Raw genomic sequence first — 16,366 nt, 5'->3', positions numbered from 1 at the left:
AAGCTTCATGAAAGATTTAAAAAATAAGGAAATACCCTCCCCTGATGACCAATCTTCCTGAAAGAGCAAAGTCTCAAAACTATTAGGTCTAGTAACATTCTAAACCCGGTCTTCAGCGGAAGGCTGGGAGCCTTGAGACACGAAACTGTTATTGTTATAAAAGAGAACACTCGAAAAAAAATACCTTGCTCCATTAGTTGATCTCATCGTAATTACGAACCCGTGATTCCATGAACAGAGAAGCAAGAAGAGTTAGTTAAATATGGTACTCTGAGGTACCATGGGAACAAAGTTATGAGGATACCTTTGACAAAATGTCAAACACCGAGGTTACATCGAAAATTTCTATTTACTTGTAGCAAGTGTAAAAAAAAAAGCAAATAGACACCAGATGTATATCATTATGAATTATGATTGTGGGATGTATATACAATGGTTACAGACTTATAAGAACATTGTTTTCCGATAGCAGTCATTTTTTACCAAGTATACAAATCAGGTTGAATTATGCAGGTTTTGGAATAAATATACAGTTCTAGTAAATTATGACCTCAAAAACAAATAAGATGACCTGCCGAAAAGGAGAAATTATGTTTGGAAGCATCTTGAGGCGACATTCATAGTTGCCACCATTTGCGATTTTCCATCCTCTTGGCCAGCTCTTTCGCCATTGATGCAAAGTTTTCTGCTCCATTTCGCAACTCTTCACTGTTTTGACCGATCCTCTGCAAGTACAAATACAAGAGAGAAAAAAAAGATCAGGGGAGAGCGAAGAACACCAGGCAAAATGAAAACAAAATATCTTGTAAAGTTTCAGTTGAGTACAATTTGCACCAAATGGCGCATTTCAGGCTTTACGCTTTCTAAAAACTACTTAAATCTGTTTTTCATGTCATGGATATGAAGACCATAAGATCATGTCAAAAAATTGTTAAGAATCTAGCGTTGTAATTAAAGACAACATCATCACAACTTAATACATCACTTCGGGGACAAATGTGAATAAATAGGTAAAAAAGAAACACATCGCATAATCCCTGTTTCCGCTTTGTATACTCAAATAATTAATTTCTACTTTAGAAACATTCCTAGATACAGCTATTTAGATGGTTGAGATGGTAAGAAGATTGGTGGCATACATCGAGTTTTTCTTGCCTTTCCAAGAGCTTGTTTCTTGCTTCAGATGCGGCAGAAGCTGCAGAGGCAACATCAGATGAGGTATTCTGCAGAAAGAACCATGTCAGCAAGACAGCAACTATGTCGCAATAAATTAAGTTTGCATCTTCATTCAGCTTTTGAGTCTTTTGACCCCAACCTTTCTGTACTTGGCTTTGATGTCGTTGATTGATCTTTGCTTCGGTTTCTCAGAAGTTGCACCTTCAAACAACTTTTTCCTTTCTGTACTTTTATCTGGATGATAACAATCAAAGATTAAGCACTACAGAAACCTAAGGAGCAAAAATGTTTGAGTTCTGAAACATACCTTTATCTACCAGTTTAATGTTCTCAGCTATAGGCGTTACGCGTAGGGGTCCCTCAATCTCTATATCGTCTGGGCCAATAGAGGTAAATCAGACATATAAAGAACAAAATGACAGAAGCAAGAGAAGTGAAGCGTATGATACTTGCCAATGTTAAGCTCCATTACTTCTCCAGCATCTTTTGCTGGTTTAATAGGGTCATCTGAAGATCTTGAAAAAATTCTATCCAAAGATGAACGCGGGGAATTTAGGTCTTCCAAATGATCTGTACTCCGAGCTTTTTTGCTAGCTCTTAATCCCTTTATCATCCCGCCCAAAATCCCGGAAGGGGTTTCCTGGAAAAAAGTAGCGGTGAAGAGTCTTGTAGACAATCTCTTGTGACAAGTCTCACATATAGAAATTGTGAGACATACGAGCATAATTAACACACAGGAGTCGAACCCGGGGCAATTGGTGGAAAACCAAAGCCTTTACCACTGAACAACGAGGTGTTTATTATACATTTAATGGAATAATATTTATTTATCTACTATTCAGCAATAATTGGGGTAGCAAAAATCCGTCTTCTAAACCATTTGTTTTATGTTTGGGGTAGCGGCCGCCGCTTCTTGCTACTAGGTGGGTCCGCCCCTGGTTAGACTAAATGCACTAATGGATAATTAATGATAAGTAATGCAGTCTCCAGAGAGGCAGAGAATTTGAGAAAATATTAGCACATGAGCCAATGTTGACGCTCAATTTAATTAAAGCACTAAATTTATTATTTTAAGGGTATGTGGGCGTAAAGAATAAGTAATTGGGCCTAGTTTTTTTGATCCATTTAGAAGATGAACAAATGTCCAAGAAGACAAACGCTAGGCTGAGGGATGCTATCAAGCGCTTGGATGAAGTTTTCGGCGGTTATTCAACCGCCTCCCCACTAAGTAGTAGTTACAAGGAGCTGGGTATTGCCTAAATAAAGGAAGCATTTGTCCAAGCAAACGACACACACAACTCAAACAACAAGTACAACTTAGTCTATCCTTAGATCGTAGATTCTTAGTCTTAGGTTAGATTAGCTTTAGACTTAGAACGGCGAGCCCATCCGATCATTGGGTTAATCTATCAACTATCCCTTAGTTTGTAATTTAGCATCCACAAGTACTCTTGTGAAGACTCTAGTTGATGTTGTGTTATTGGATTTTTCTTGATATATAAGTATCGTCGAAGATTCATGTGTTTAAGTTTAAGAATTATATCATTCATCCTTGAGCGCTAAATTGTATAAGTAATTTAGCGCTATTTATTAGATATGCATCTACAAACATGGCTTAAACCCTTGCATTCAAGGGTGGATCACAAAGTGTAGGAGGGTAGTTACGACCTCTAGGGTACCTTAAGGTACTTAAGGTACTGTGCTTGTTTCCACACAAACAGCCAAACATGTAAAGCCTACCCAAAAGCAAGCAATCTTTTCAGAAGCCTTAAAAGTAGCTCTTAAAATAAATTTCCTGCATTCATCTAAACTCTGGCAAAAGATACCGCAAGAACAGATGAACTGAAGTAGTGAAGTTTCAGAGTCTTTGGGTAGAACATAAAAATTAAGTCATAGAATAGAAACATGCATCTCATAATCCAAAGCTATGATTACCTTATTTTTCTTTTGACTCAAAGAGAAATTCATATTCAAAGCAGCTGCCATAGCCTTGTCGTGCAAGCATGGTAGAGATTGTGGAATTCTAGCATTGTAAACAGAAGAAACAGAGAAAAAAACACTAAGAAATATGCTCGGTGAAATTCCAACAGCAGAACATTGTAACCAACATTCAAAACGGACTGTTTAGGAATAATGAAGTAAAATGAAAGTACAAATACCTGAAATCATTTTCACGAGCTAAAAGAGACACTACAGCGAATTCACAGCCATTTACCTGTAGTAAAGGAGAAAAGTTATCATTAACTCATGTCGACAAATTGAAAAGACAACTATAGTTTGTTGTTCAGGCTGACATTCAAACTTGCTAAGTTGCTAACCATTCCAACCACCACAAATTTGTTGTCCCAATCAGACTTCGCTGTTCAACCAGTGTCAAGTTTGAACATCAATTATCCAGATAGATGTTGTGATACATAATTTCAGATAAAGGAATTAAGGGTTTAGTGTTCTTGTTGTTGCAAAGATAAAATGTCAAATTCCTCATGTTTGATTTATGAAAATAAATATTTCCATGTCTTTTTTTAAAAAGTGTTTTACTGTAAATTGGGAGAATATATTAATGAAGTCGACATTGTTTAACCACGTAGTGAAATAAGGACAGTATAAATGGAATCGAGAGTGTACAATACACCACAACAGATATTAAGAGGACTCCATGCACCATATAAGATAATGTAAAGAAACAAAGTCTTAAAACGGGTCAGAAGTTTATCGGAAAAGTTGAACAATAGAAAAAGTCCACAAACCAATGTTAGTTGCCCATTTTCTGTTGAACTAATGGTTTTTTCCATGTTGGTCTTGAAATTCCAACGCAGAATTGACATCAAAGACAACTTCCCTAAGACTTCGAGTTTTGGCAGACACCTATGATGAAGGATTTCAACCAACAGAACGTATCATTTCTGATCTTTGCAATTCAAAAAGAGCAGTAACTAGATACTCCCTCCTATTCACTATATTCTTCCCCTTTCCTTTTTGCACAAGAAATAAGAAAGTGAATTTGGACCACACAAAACACACTACCCCACATGCAATTTAATTTGGACCACACAAATCAACCCAAAAAAGGAAATAGGGAAGAAAACCCGAATAATCCGAATAAGAAAATAGGGAAGAATATAGTGAATAGGAGGGAGTATATTGCACTGCCATGACCAAAGTAGTAAACTAAAATACATAGCAAGACTTGCTGCTTTACTTCTTTAGGGATTTGCAAAAATCAGACACCTGACTTTGACTTCAATATGTCAAAAGTTGGAATCGTTTAAATCATTCACATTCAATACGTCTTCCAAAGTACGATTGAGTAAAGCAAAAGGGCTCAATAGACTCTCTAGGTTTCTTGTTTAATGAAGTAGAAGGTGGTGATGCATTTTACTACACAGCTTTCATCGAGGGTCAACCGAAACCAACCACTGTGTACATCCCCCCCCCAATACACACACACCACAGCCGTACGTAAACCATTGAAACGCTGGGATAATGTTATCATCATCTTCCAAAGTATGTATTGATCATACTTAATACTGTTATTCGACAATCTCTAATGATGACGATCAAGCGACTTAATCCATACCAAAAGGTTTCATAACCTTACAAAAAAACAGATCTTAAGTTGTGCTCCCTGTTCATTTCATTTACCTATGAACTTTGAAGAAACGTATGGAAATGAAATGAATAGAGGGAGTATTTCTCAATTTCTTTGATTTTTAGTGGTGAACCTAATATTCACAAACCAAAACTATTAAGATTGTGTAACTTTAATAATTGTAAAATCTAATAGTTATAGAAGGATACCATTCTCTTCAAGTAAGAATTTGATAAGAACTACGGAGTACTTTTGCGCAAGAATTACCTGATCTCAATGGAGCCATTCTGATAAAGTAGAAGTAGCGCATGCCTCGCTTCATCTATCTTGAAGACACTGGTCCAGCAAATGGGTCTCTGGAGTTTCACTTCAAAGATGGAATCAAAGTGCCCCTGTTGGGTACCATCTTGTTTAGTAGTTAGAAGATGGAGAACAAAAAGGAGAGAGAAAGAAGTGAATTACCATGACGCGAAAAACTTAAGAGAGAATTATTAAGGTGGGCATATACTAAATACCTGGATAAGGGATTCAAAAGAGTATAACAGTAACATTTCTGTGCAACAAACTAAAACCCGCAAGTTCTCGGAGCTTTGAACACCATTTAACGATCTTTCAATTCCCTCGAAGCTTCCATCAGTGTGTCCACTAGGCTCTTCAGTCTCAGTATTAGCCTTGTCTTCCTGAGGTAAGGCGTGAGGATATGTTCCACCAAATATTTCAGAAACACACTTAGTATCCTCTGCAAAAAGTAGCTATTAAGCCCTAAAATAAACCTCCAAATAAATGTGGCACACATGCTGCCTCCATCCCAAACTTACTGTCCATATTTGACTTTGGTGATCAACTGATATTGATTCTCACCATTAAGCTCCCTAAATATATGATAAAATACACTAAAATTTGTCATATTTTATCAATCAAAGCATTTTTTTTGCATTAAACAACTTCAAAGTAGTATCTATGGTATATGGAGAGAAACATCAGTCAAATTGACATCGTTGAACCACCAATGTCAAACTGGAACAACACAATGGGGTGGAGGGAGAACAACAGCATCTCAGTCACTACTTGCCTAGAATGTACATCGAAATTGCAGGTGACTCAATGATATGCTCTTTAGGAGTGGAACTGATAATACAGCCATCAGAGCTATCAAGTGTTGCAACAAGTGCATCCCTTCTCAAGGCAATCGTTAACTCTTTTCTGGGTGCACTACGCCCAGATTCAGACTCATCCAAGCTTTTTGCGAGGCCACTATTATCTCGAAATATGGTCGAAGATAATGATACAATAGGGGAACTTGAGCTGGAGAGAGCATCAATCACAAACAGAACAGAAGGCGAGTTGACACTCAACACGGTAACCTGAAATCGAAAGCAAATCATAAATTTTAAGAAGTTCTTATAAAATAACTACTCCCTCTGTTTCGTTTTTGGTATCTTCCAATTGCCGTTTCTGGAAAGTTGTTTAAATGTAAATGCTCTAAGTACTCATTCACTACCCAAGTAAGATGAGAAAACGCAACGGGCTATTATTGTAGCCATACTAGCCAAAGACCTTTTTATGTTGTGTTGCTTAACCTTGTGTCACATTTTTTTGGAAGATGTCAAAGAAACAAACTAAGTACAATTTTCCAATTGCAAAATAGTTATCAAAACGAGAGTGCAGAGACCTGGCCACTTTCATACCCAACAGCAAGTCTGGCTCCATGCTCAATGTACCTTAAGGTGCATACAGGGGAATTGCTCATGGTAAACACGGCCGAAAGTTGAGATCTGTTTTCTTCATCCACATCGTAGACTTCAATAAAACCAAAAAAAACATAGTACCCAATAAGTTTTGATTTGTTTAAGTGAATGGCATTTAACATTTGCACCATACCAGTTCTTATCTGTTAAATCTATTTTAAGTCGGTGGCTACTAGAAACAATTCCCAATAAAATAAAAGAGAACATTTCAATATTTCATTAAAATGAAAGCACTTGATGGCAGAATATTTCTTCATGATTTCATCATGCCATTATTGGCAACAGTGATGACTGAATTATAGGGTTTTAGAACTCTCATTTCCAGTGACCCATCCCTTGGAAAGATCAAAATCAAAATAATCAAACGACTATTCTTTCTCAACTAATTGCGATATATGAAGGTTAAAGTAATTACCATACGTTTATGTTCAACTGGGGGGGCTTGACTAACCAATTTTCTTGCATGAGATTTATCATCAGGAGAAGTGGACTAACTGTCATGACTCAATTACTAAGCTTATCCACAAAAATAGATGATCACAACAGCCTCACTTCCCTATTAAATTCTAGAATATACTCAATAACTACCAGACGAAACGACTATGGCATAAAATCCTTCTCAAGTGAGTGAGTAAACCACCTTACTGCTCTTACACTCAGTATTCAGTAAATGTTAATAATCTTCCCTCAATAACGTACTCAAATCTAGTGCAACTTCTTCTCTCGCAAAAAATTGAATTAAACTTTCAATCACAAACAATGAAAGCTGAAATGTGTATTGCACATCTTTACAGAGTAAAGAATGGCTACGACTGCAAAAGATAGCATGCCAGACCTTTAGTTTCAGATCCTGATACAACATGCAACTTGGCTTCAACCGTATTCTTAGCGAGAAGGTAAAGGCAAACCTGCATAAAATAACCAGAAGAGAAGCATCAAAAATACCTTTATGAAACAAAATTTATAGAGCGAATGTACGTATATATCAATTACTCACCATGCCACTGCTATTGCCAACTGCTATGTTTAATGTTTCAGTAGAAAAGTCCACGGCTGATATTGATGCAGTTGCACCAGGAGTACTGATACCTCTAACCTGTTACAGGAACACAATTTGATCAAGAATCCAGCAAACAGTATGAGCTTCATAAATGTTCTACCCTGACCACTTCATAGAACAAGGACTATTCCTATTGCCAATTGGTTTAAAAAACGAGCCTACTTTGGGCCGATACAGTAGGCTATCTTATTCTTTCCTTCTTTGTGAGTGTGGCCCAGTCCATTTTATAAGGAATTTCACATGGTATCACACCCCATGGCTATAAGTCTATGACTGGATTTAACAAATCGAAATTGAGCCACTTATTTGCCAACTGGATGAGGATTATTCCCCTTTGTTTGTCAACTCTTTGCTATTATTTGCAACTGGTGAAGAATGGAGTCCCAGTTTAACTTTTAGGGGACCTCATATGGGAGAAGGGACTATGCAGATTGACTAAAACACATATATTTCATTACAAACCAACCAATGAGTATTACTCTTCCTATTGTCAATGGGTTTTAGGATGAAACCTCTATTGGTCTTATAAAGTGGACTATCTCTCTTCCTTGTGGGTGTGGCACTACTGTGGCCCATGCCAGTTTTATGTAGAATTTACAAAAATACATTTTCATTAGGAGATTAGAGTGAACCTCCGGAGATAATATACAGAGAGGTGACAGCATTGGGTATGTTGCATCCCAAAGTCGAACAGAACCATCTTTGTATCCAGCTATGTACAATCTTTCAACAATTCTCTCTCTTGGAGGTGGAAGCTGGCAAGGGAGACCGCCATTTAAAGGCCACTTTGTATTTGTGTCGTTTATGTGTAATGTTTTTTTCAATTCTGAAGCCATCTGGGTGAAACCAAATATTATTCACTGTCAGAAAGCAAGATTCATAAGCACCACAATATCAACAAGAAGGGAACCTTAAAAATCCAAAAATTATTTGTGGTCTCCAACATATTCGAAATTTGAGGCCTTTGAATGAAAAAAAATAATGAAAAGAAAAAATATATTAAGAAAAAGGGGAAAAATGAAATAGAACACAGTATATATAAATAAAGCTAAGAAACTAAAAAAACGGAAACCTTTTTATTTAAAAAAGAGCTGACAAAAGAAAAAGGAAAAAGGAAAAAAAAACTAATAATGATGTGAACCATGCCAGAGTATGATCAACCTCTGACAAAACCAATGAATGTTGAGTATTTTTATGCACCAAAACGAGCTTTCCCACAGTCAAGTATGGTTCTGTTGTAGGCACAGTACTTCTGTAGTTGACGGGAATAGTACAGGAATTATCATGATGAGATATTATTTCAGACAAGCAAGGACCATCAAAGAATTGCAGCTGACCAGGACTGCTCAACAAAAATAACGATGTAGTGCCTGTATTCTCCACTATATTGAAGGCAGGAAGCAAAATCATATCAGCAAAGGAACCTTCAAGGGTGATGTTTGCTCTGATAATGCTCTTCAAAGCGTCTCTTCCAGGAGACCATTCAAGACTCAAGATCTGTAAAATCGTGGCACACTATATGATATGCCTAATAGAATGTCTAGAGACAAAACAAACACAATTTGGAAGACATCTATCTGTGAATAAACTTCCTAGTTTCCTTTTTTGGGTATCCATGAGTAAACTTCCTACTTGGAATCTTTCGTTTTGTGAGTAATTTGTGCACATTATAGTTTGTGACCTCATGTCTACTTTCTTTCATTTTCATCCACATGCTAAGCTAACCAGGAAGTTTATTCATGTATGGAGAAAGTAAAGAAGATTGCTCTTTTTATGGCTACAATTGAGTTTGTAGAATTAAAGAGAAAATAGATAATACAACCCTTCTTCATTGCAGAAGATTTATAGAACAGATGTAACTAGCATGGCAATTTGGAGATGTTAGGTAAGAGATATACCGTAAGAACTTCAGAAGATCCAATTTCATCCCCACCATAGACAAAAAGTTGGCCACCATGATCATTATCTAATCCACTTGCAGACCAATGTAGAACAATGACAGGAAATCTTTTATCTGCTGAGGACAACTGAAGTTTAACCATATTATTAACCAATCTTTTATCTGCTGAGGACAAATTCCATAACAATATATCTCCATCAACATAGCCAACGGCCACAACTGAACCGTCTAATGATGCCCAACAGAGAGAGATGACCTCTTTGCGCTCTTGTTCATCACATGTTGTCTTATCCTTCTGGTTACTGGTCCTGCCTTTTGTAGGATGTGTAGCTCTATCATTTATCTGTTGATCGTTCAATCCTCTAATAAGAACCAGCTGATCTTTAGAGACGTCCCATAGAACAATGACACCACTATCATACGCAAAAAGTACCCTGCATAGAAACTTCTCGATGTATTAAAAGACTCCCTTTATCTTCTAGAAGTTCAGTAAAATACTTAAGGCAGGCAAGTAAGTTGCATCAATACAAGCTAACACTTAAATTCAGAGAGAGCGACATGAACTAAGAAAAGACAAAATGAAGGACCGTCCTTTACAGTACTACTTCATGAGGAAAACTTGAATGATATTAAGAGACATCACTACTAATTGTTTCCTCAAACCCCCAATTTGTCACCTAAGACTGTCTCATAATAATACAATGTCAGACTAACCTAACTAATATCCACGTGAATCTATCCATTAATTACACAGCTAGAAACTGGTTAAAAAAATACAATCCATAATATAGGTCGGTCTCTTGATAATTTATCACGAGTCTGCCTCATATGAGAACTTTTCCCTAGGGATACTAATACACTACAGGTGATAAAAAGAGAGCAGGAGAAGATTAATGAAGAGTCATTATCCTTCAACAGGAACTAATGCCCTCATGTTCATGACATCTTCAATTACAAGAACACTAAAGTAATCCTCTTACCTTTTCCTACCAGAACAGGGCTGAGGAAGAATTCCAACAACAGACTGGTAATCAAGCAATGAAGTCGCAGCAGCCTCTGTTATTCCAATAAAAACAGTATCTCGTGTCACTACTCATAAATGTCTATACATATTCTCACACAAATTGACAAAGAAAAAGCTAGTCATATGTTGTAGTATAGACTGAAGTATATGGAGATACTATGTGCCACATTGCTGACCGATTTTCACATCCAAGAATCACTAGTTCATGAAGACACTGATGACGAATTGACTTTGCAGGAGTTGGATGAAACTATCACTGATGACGATTTTCACATCCAAGAATCAGTAGTCATATGCTAAATCATAACACAGCACTTGTTTTCTTTTCACAACTGGTAGATCTATTCCTACACCTTTTTCGTTATCAAATTACCGCAAGTTGTAAGAACAATATTACCCCAGTGCAGCTAAGGCTTATGCCATAACGAAGTTGCATCGAATTGCCATCAAGTGGCTACTTCTTCATAACATACGAAGCATAGATAGGTCATTGAATAATTTTGCTTTATTCCATCATACTACAAAGACATAGAACAATGAGTCTTTGGCTATTTTGGAAGCCATTTAGGGTGAGAATAGTAGAATACCCATGATCTTGTTCGTTATGAAATCAAAGTACATAAACCCCATTGTGAAAAGTAAGCATCACTTTGGAAGAATGGAATTCACGAAGGTTGCAAAAGATAGCATGCGTAGCATCTAGATGGTGTGTCATTGGTGCATATGTTCCTGACATACTCTATGAGTCAAGACAACTATGACAAGTTAATGTGTTTCTTTGAGAACAGAACAAGCAGCCTCTAAATATTCGGCGAGCAACAATAATGCTGAAAATGCAGAATATTAACGGAAAGAATTTTTCAAGAGAGCACCAGCGGAGAATGAGATAGTGTGTTGTATAATTCATTTACCAGAAACAGAATTCGGCGGGATATTAAATTTCTGTGTCAAGAGGTTTCTTTCTCTGGCATCATATTTTAGTACATTGACTAATCCACAATCATCTCCGACATACCTGATGACGAATTGACACTAATAAGTCTTCAATATCTAAGGAGTATCTGTATAAGCAACACTACAACAACAACATTACCCTAGTGCCTCAATGGCTCCTGCCTGTGGCAGTAGGAGGGTCATAGCCTTACCCCTGTGTGTTTTTAACACACAGCTGTTTCCGGTAACCCATAATGAAAAATGACGTCGTAAAATGCATCAATTGTCAGTATCACAAAACAAAAGGTATAAGAAACATTGTCACCGAGTAATTACATATAGTTGGTTTCTTGGATGATGGCAAATGCAGTTATATTTGATTGCCAATGTAAGGAGGCTGCAATATGTCTGTGCTCAAGATCCCAAACCTGCCCAGATCATTACACATTTTGAGTAGCTATATCTAAATAAAGGACCTGACTTCAGTGGCAGGACTATGATTTGTAGTCAGGGGAGCGAAAAAAGTTTCAAGGGGGGGAACTAGTAATACAAAAAGGTAAACTTCAAAAACATTCGGCTATTTAAACAAAAAATTCCTAAATTATCATTATCCAGCAGGGGCGAGTGCCCCTGCTAGCCCCCCTGACTCCGCCATATTAGGTGAGACATAGGTAGATGCATGGAATACCAAAGGCCTTTCTTATGATGCATTACCTGAATGTCATTTTCATTTGAAATGCTGACGAGAAAACCTTGATTGTGGAGAAACTGAAAAGGGAAGAACACAAGAGAAAAGTTAGCTACACGCCTAAAAGCATTGGAGGATTTACATTGTAAGACCTAAGGTCCTTGGACTCCGTAAAACTAAAATTTCCAAGCATTTACCAAATTTATGCATAAAAATTAAAATTCATAGTCCTTGTATAATAATAATTTAAAAATATGTGGTGGAACCACGGAAACAAAATTTTTAACATACCACTAAGCTAACAAGAATGCAGGAGGACGACAGAGCTAAAATTCCTGATGAGTTCAAAGAATTTTTATCATCAGACTATTAGTTACCTACTTCTACATCTTTTACTTTAAAAAATACTTGGCATTCCTGTAAGGTAGATAAAAAACCAATAGAAGAGAATAGAAAGTCAGCACCGATGCATACTGATTGTTGTTAATGTACTATATCTCATTGATACCATTCACATCAGTGATTAAGTGGGCTTATAGAGCCAACATTTTTGTAGTAAGCATTAGCAGGAAACTACAGACTATATATAGGTATGGACAATAGTATCACAATACAAAAGAATTTACAAACATTCTTTTGTTTGGTCAGCATACACTTAACTAAAATTTTGTTTCTAGAGATGAATTGTTATGAACATCACATTCTATTACCTCTATGTTTTTGAAAGGGATTTCCTTAGGAGATGCTAAGAGGCCTTCAATATTGTCACCGCCCATGACTTTAATTCTTCCATCTCTGGTACAGAAACACACAAATATGAGCAGGTGTACCATAATTTAAAGTGCATCTATCCACGTCCAAACCCACCAAATAACAATGATGATTCTCCTAACCATGTCTATTCTTGTGATTGTTAAAATAAATATAAGCAAATACCCACATAAATAGTCGGGCCACACCAAAGTATCAGTTTGATGCAAACAATTACAGCCTCTATCAGTGTTCTTGTATGCTTGTATGAGATAATGCATATACTCCTTGCATAGGCTGCATCCATGAATATACTTCATGGTTTTTATTTTTGGACATCCATGAATAAACTTCTCACTCACAAATATTTCCTTTTTTTCATGTATGTTACTTGTTATGATGATTTGTGGCCCAACATCTTTCATTAGCTTGCATATCAATACACATCTTACTATGTACCTTTATTTTTGTGCAAAAACAAACAAACAAATTTTTTCATATAAACGGAGGAAGTAATACATAACATAATGATGGACCATATCATATTAGGATACTCACAGTGTTCCAACGGCCAAAAGCTGCTGAATGGGATCATAAGCAAGGCGAGACGCAGTAGAAGGGATCCCATAATGACTAATAACTCGTGGATTTAAGTCAATCAGTGACTCCTGCTTCTGTGAATGTGAGCCATCCTATTGACGAGAGTTGAAGAAAATGACTAATAACGTCAAATTAACATAAAACATCAAGTAACTAGGAAGTCAGGCAGTAGGTTGAACATGTACCTACCTAGAGTCATAATCCGTACAGTTTGTGACTTTATACAAAGGATCAAAGATTGTTATATACAAGGGTTCAACGAAACAAAGACTATACTAGTAATCCTAAACTCATGCATACAAAAAGCCTAAAAAAACATAACTGTCCATAAGCTGAGCATCAGTCCAATGGTTTAGCTTAGGGACTTGCTTGTAATTTCTTAAAATTGCAAGCTAGTGGCTAAACCATTGGAGATAGCCAAGTAGGATTGCTTAGGTTAAGCAACTAGCTTAAGTGGACCCACTAAAAAAACCAACCAATAAGAAATTAGTTGGATTCAATCAAGCTAGTATAAACAAAGCTAAACCATTGTACAAGTTTGGTAATTTAAGATTGTTGTAGCTTAACATTTGATGTGGCAAAGGTAAGCTAGTTGCAAGTTGCAACTAGCTTACCATTGGACTTTAGTGATGGCTTTTGAAGATTGGTTTGTAGTCTGGCAGCTTCTAGAACAAAGCTAGTCTCTTTTCGCCGTTTAGATGCTTGCAATCAAGCAACTAAAGAAGCCAGCTCAATTAGACCCCTAACAACAAACGATCATCAAAAAGATTATAACTTGTGCTAAAACTACCCAATCATTACTTTCTCTCAGCTCAGGAAATTAAGGATAAGGCGCGAAAAAACCACAGCAATTACCCACCTTGGAGAAAGTTGGTACGAAAACCCGTCTTCCAGCCAAAGTGCACTAACTCACTGATAGTTGTAACTTTGGATTATAGCTCACTAATTACCATTGAAAGAGGCTAGAGTTTGTAAAGTGACATAAGTAAGAAAATACTACGGGAACTCGTCTGAATTCCTTTCTTGCTAATGGCTGACATTTTCTCATCCGCGGACTCTAAATTCTACATATTTGATGAATTATAAGAGAATTGTACTATTTTCCAGTGGCGTCGCCAAAGGGGGTGCAGTGGGTGCGACTGCATCCCCTTTGGTTTCAGAAATAAATAATATTAAGTGCAGTTATGTATCAAGGAAATGTGAAGGGTCTAGTGGCAAGTCCCTTGTATTTTGATTGAGTGATTTTGGGTTCAATTCTCCTTGTGGAACATTTTTTTGCTTTTGCAATTACTGGCGTCATTAATAGTTTAATACCATGCCGTATTTAAATGCTTTTGTGTTTTTGCTTTTGCAATTACTGGCGTCATTAATATTTTTACTTTTGCAATTACTGGCGTCATTAATAGTTTAATACCATGCCGTATTTAAATGCTTTTGTGTTTTTGCTTTTGCAATTACTGGCGTCATTAATACCATGCCATATTTAAATGCTTTTGTTGTCTCAAATTTTCGTCAATAACTACTATACCATATTAAATGAATTAGTTACGTTGAAAAATTCATATAAAATACTTCGTTTTTTACTAAGCATATTTATTAGTTGAATCCTTTGAATTGAGTTGTTTTAGAATTATATATGTACTTCCAAAGTTTATGTTCTACTTCGTTTATTTCATTTTATAAGTCGTTTTAGTATACATATTATAAAACAAAAAGAGGGTATATATTACTATAATATGAATAAATTTAATCTCGTCAACTTAATAACTTTATATGAAGTATTTAAAATAAATATATAGGAATTTAAGTTCCGGTTAACTTTGTTTTGGATCGAACACAATATTGCTCAAAAGGATGAGATATATATAAATTTTACGCCTAAATTGAGCACCGTTGTCGGAGAGTTAAATTTCATCTACACATGACATCTTTTGGTTATTAACTTTCCGCACCCCCATGATCTAAATCCTAGATACGCCACTGCTATTTTCTCATTTATTACCGCAAAATTGAATCTTTATTTGATAAACGAGCAAGGTTGTAGTAGGTTTGTAACCGCCAACGTAAACAAAATTCCGTCGCACGTTATGGACATGTTAATGATGAACAAAAATGAAAAGCGCCATAAAGGTTTAAATCCAATTGAAATTATCCACATTTTTACAACCTAAAAGCTACAAATTCCAACAATTATATCACATTTCCCCAATTCCTAAATACCCAGTTCATAAATGTTAAATCCCTAACAATAATCAAACAAAACAAAAGTAGAAAAATCCCATAAAAGTAGAAATTTACCTGAGACCCAGAAGACTTCTTGCTGAACAATTTGGTAAACATGATGAATCAATGGTCAATTACTTAGAACTGAATTAATTAGGCAGCTTAGCATCATACAAAAATGTGAAAATTTTGATAATGAATTTGGATTTGTGATCAATGATGATACGAATCAAACTATGATTCGATATCCTTTTTAAAGAGAAAGAGAGAAGTTGGAATTAGTCTGGTAATTCTGTTGAAATGTTCAGGCCCATCCTCGGATTTCTGACTCCCTATTCTTATTTTATTTTTCCTAAAACTTTCATATCATTTTCCTTTTTTTAATCTGTGTCCGGGAGTGAGTATTTTTTTTTTTTTTTTTTTTTTTGGTCTAAATCATCCGGTAATCTGAACTACATTGGGCCGACTAATCCGGATTTCGGGGCGTGTCAAAGGATTACGGTATTTAAACCCCTCCCAATCGCAGTTGTGGGGGATCGATCCGCAGACCTCCCTACCAAGGGCAGCCCCATGCTACCACTGCGCCAACCAACGATTGGTTGGAGTGAGTATTGTTCTTGAAGCAGTTATTTTGGTTAATCATATCATCAATCATATTATGGGACTCAAATCAAC

The 16,366-nt window shown here is 36.3% G+C and overlaps 1 protein-coding gene across 1 annotated transcript; it reads right to left on the bottom strand.

Moving 5' to 3' along the window:
• Nucleotides 1-367: 367 nt before the first annotated feature.
• Nucleotides 368-16,097, bottom strand: LOC141643014 (uncharacterized). Its single transcript, XM_074452036.1, has 24 exons — nt 15,767-16,097; nt 13,427-13,560; nt 12,829-12,913; nt 12,145-12,198; nt 11,767-11,858; nt 11,409-11,512; nt 10,454-10,529; nt 9,472-9,907; nt 8,735-9,070; nt 8,206-8,409; nt 7,511-7,609; nt 7,349-7,421; nt 6,438-6,565; nt 5,838-6,129; nt 5,281-5,504; nt 5,033-5,157; nt 3,924-4,041; nt 3,336-3,391; nt 3,112-3,199; nt 1,630-1,816; nt 1,484-1,552; nt 1,316-1,410; nt 1,140-1,223; nt 368-725 (listed from the first exon to the last, which is right to left on the bottom strand). The coding sequence occupies exons 1-24, from the start codon at nt 15,806-15,808 to the stop codon at nt 618-620; spliced, it is 3,309 nt and encodes a 1,102-aa protein (XP_074308137.1). The 5' UTR covers nt 15,809-16,097; the 3' UTR covers nt 368-617.
• Between the last annotated feature and the right edge of the window lie 269 nt (nt 16,098-16,366).

This window comes from Silene latifolia, chromosome 2 (assembly GCF_048544455.1).
Source record: "Silene latifolia isolate original U9 population chromosome 2, ASM4854445v1, whole genome shotgun sequence".
NCBI lineage: Eukaryota > Viridiplantae > Streptophyta > Magnoliopsida > Caryophyllales > Caryophyllaceae > Silene > Silene latifolia.
This window is presented reverse-complemented; position numbering and strand designations above follow the sequence as displayed.

Bases quoted from the DNA above. Each gene is read 5' to 3' on its own strand.
- LOC141643014 (XM_074452036.1), bottom strand. From the start codon at position 15,808: ATGTTTACCAAATTGTTCAGCAAGAAGTCTTCTGGGTCTCAG. The intron at 3,392-3,923 runs GTTTGTGGACTT...CCTTTACTACAG, and splicing joins AAAATGGGCAACTAACATTG to GTAAATGGCTGTGAATTCGC. The intron at 1,553-1,629 runs GCAAGTATCATA...CTATTGGCCCAG, and splicing joins AGTAATGGAGCTTAACATTG to ACGATATAGAGATTGAGGGA.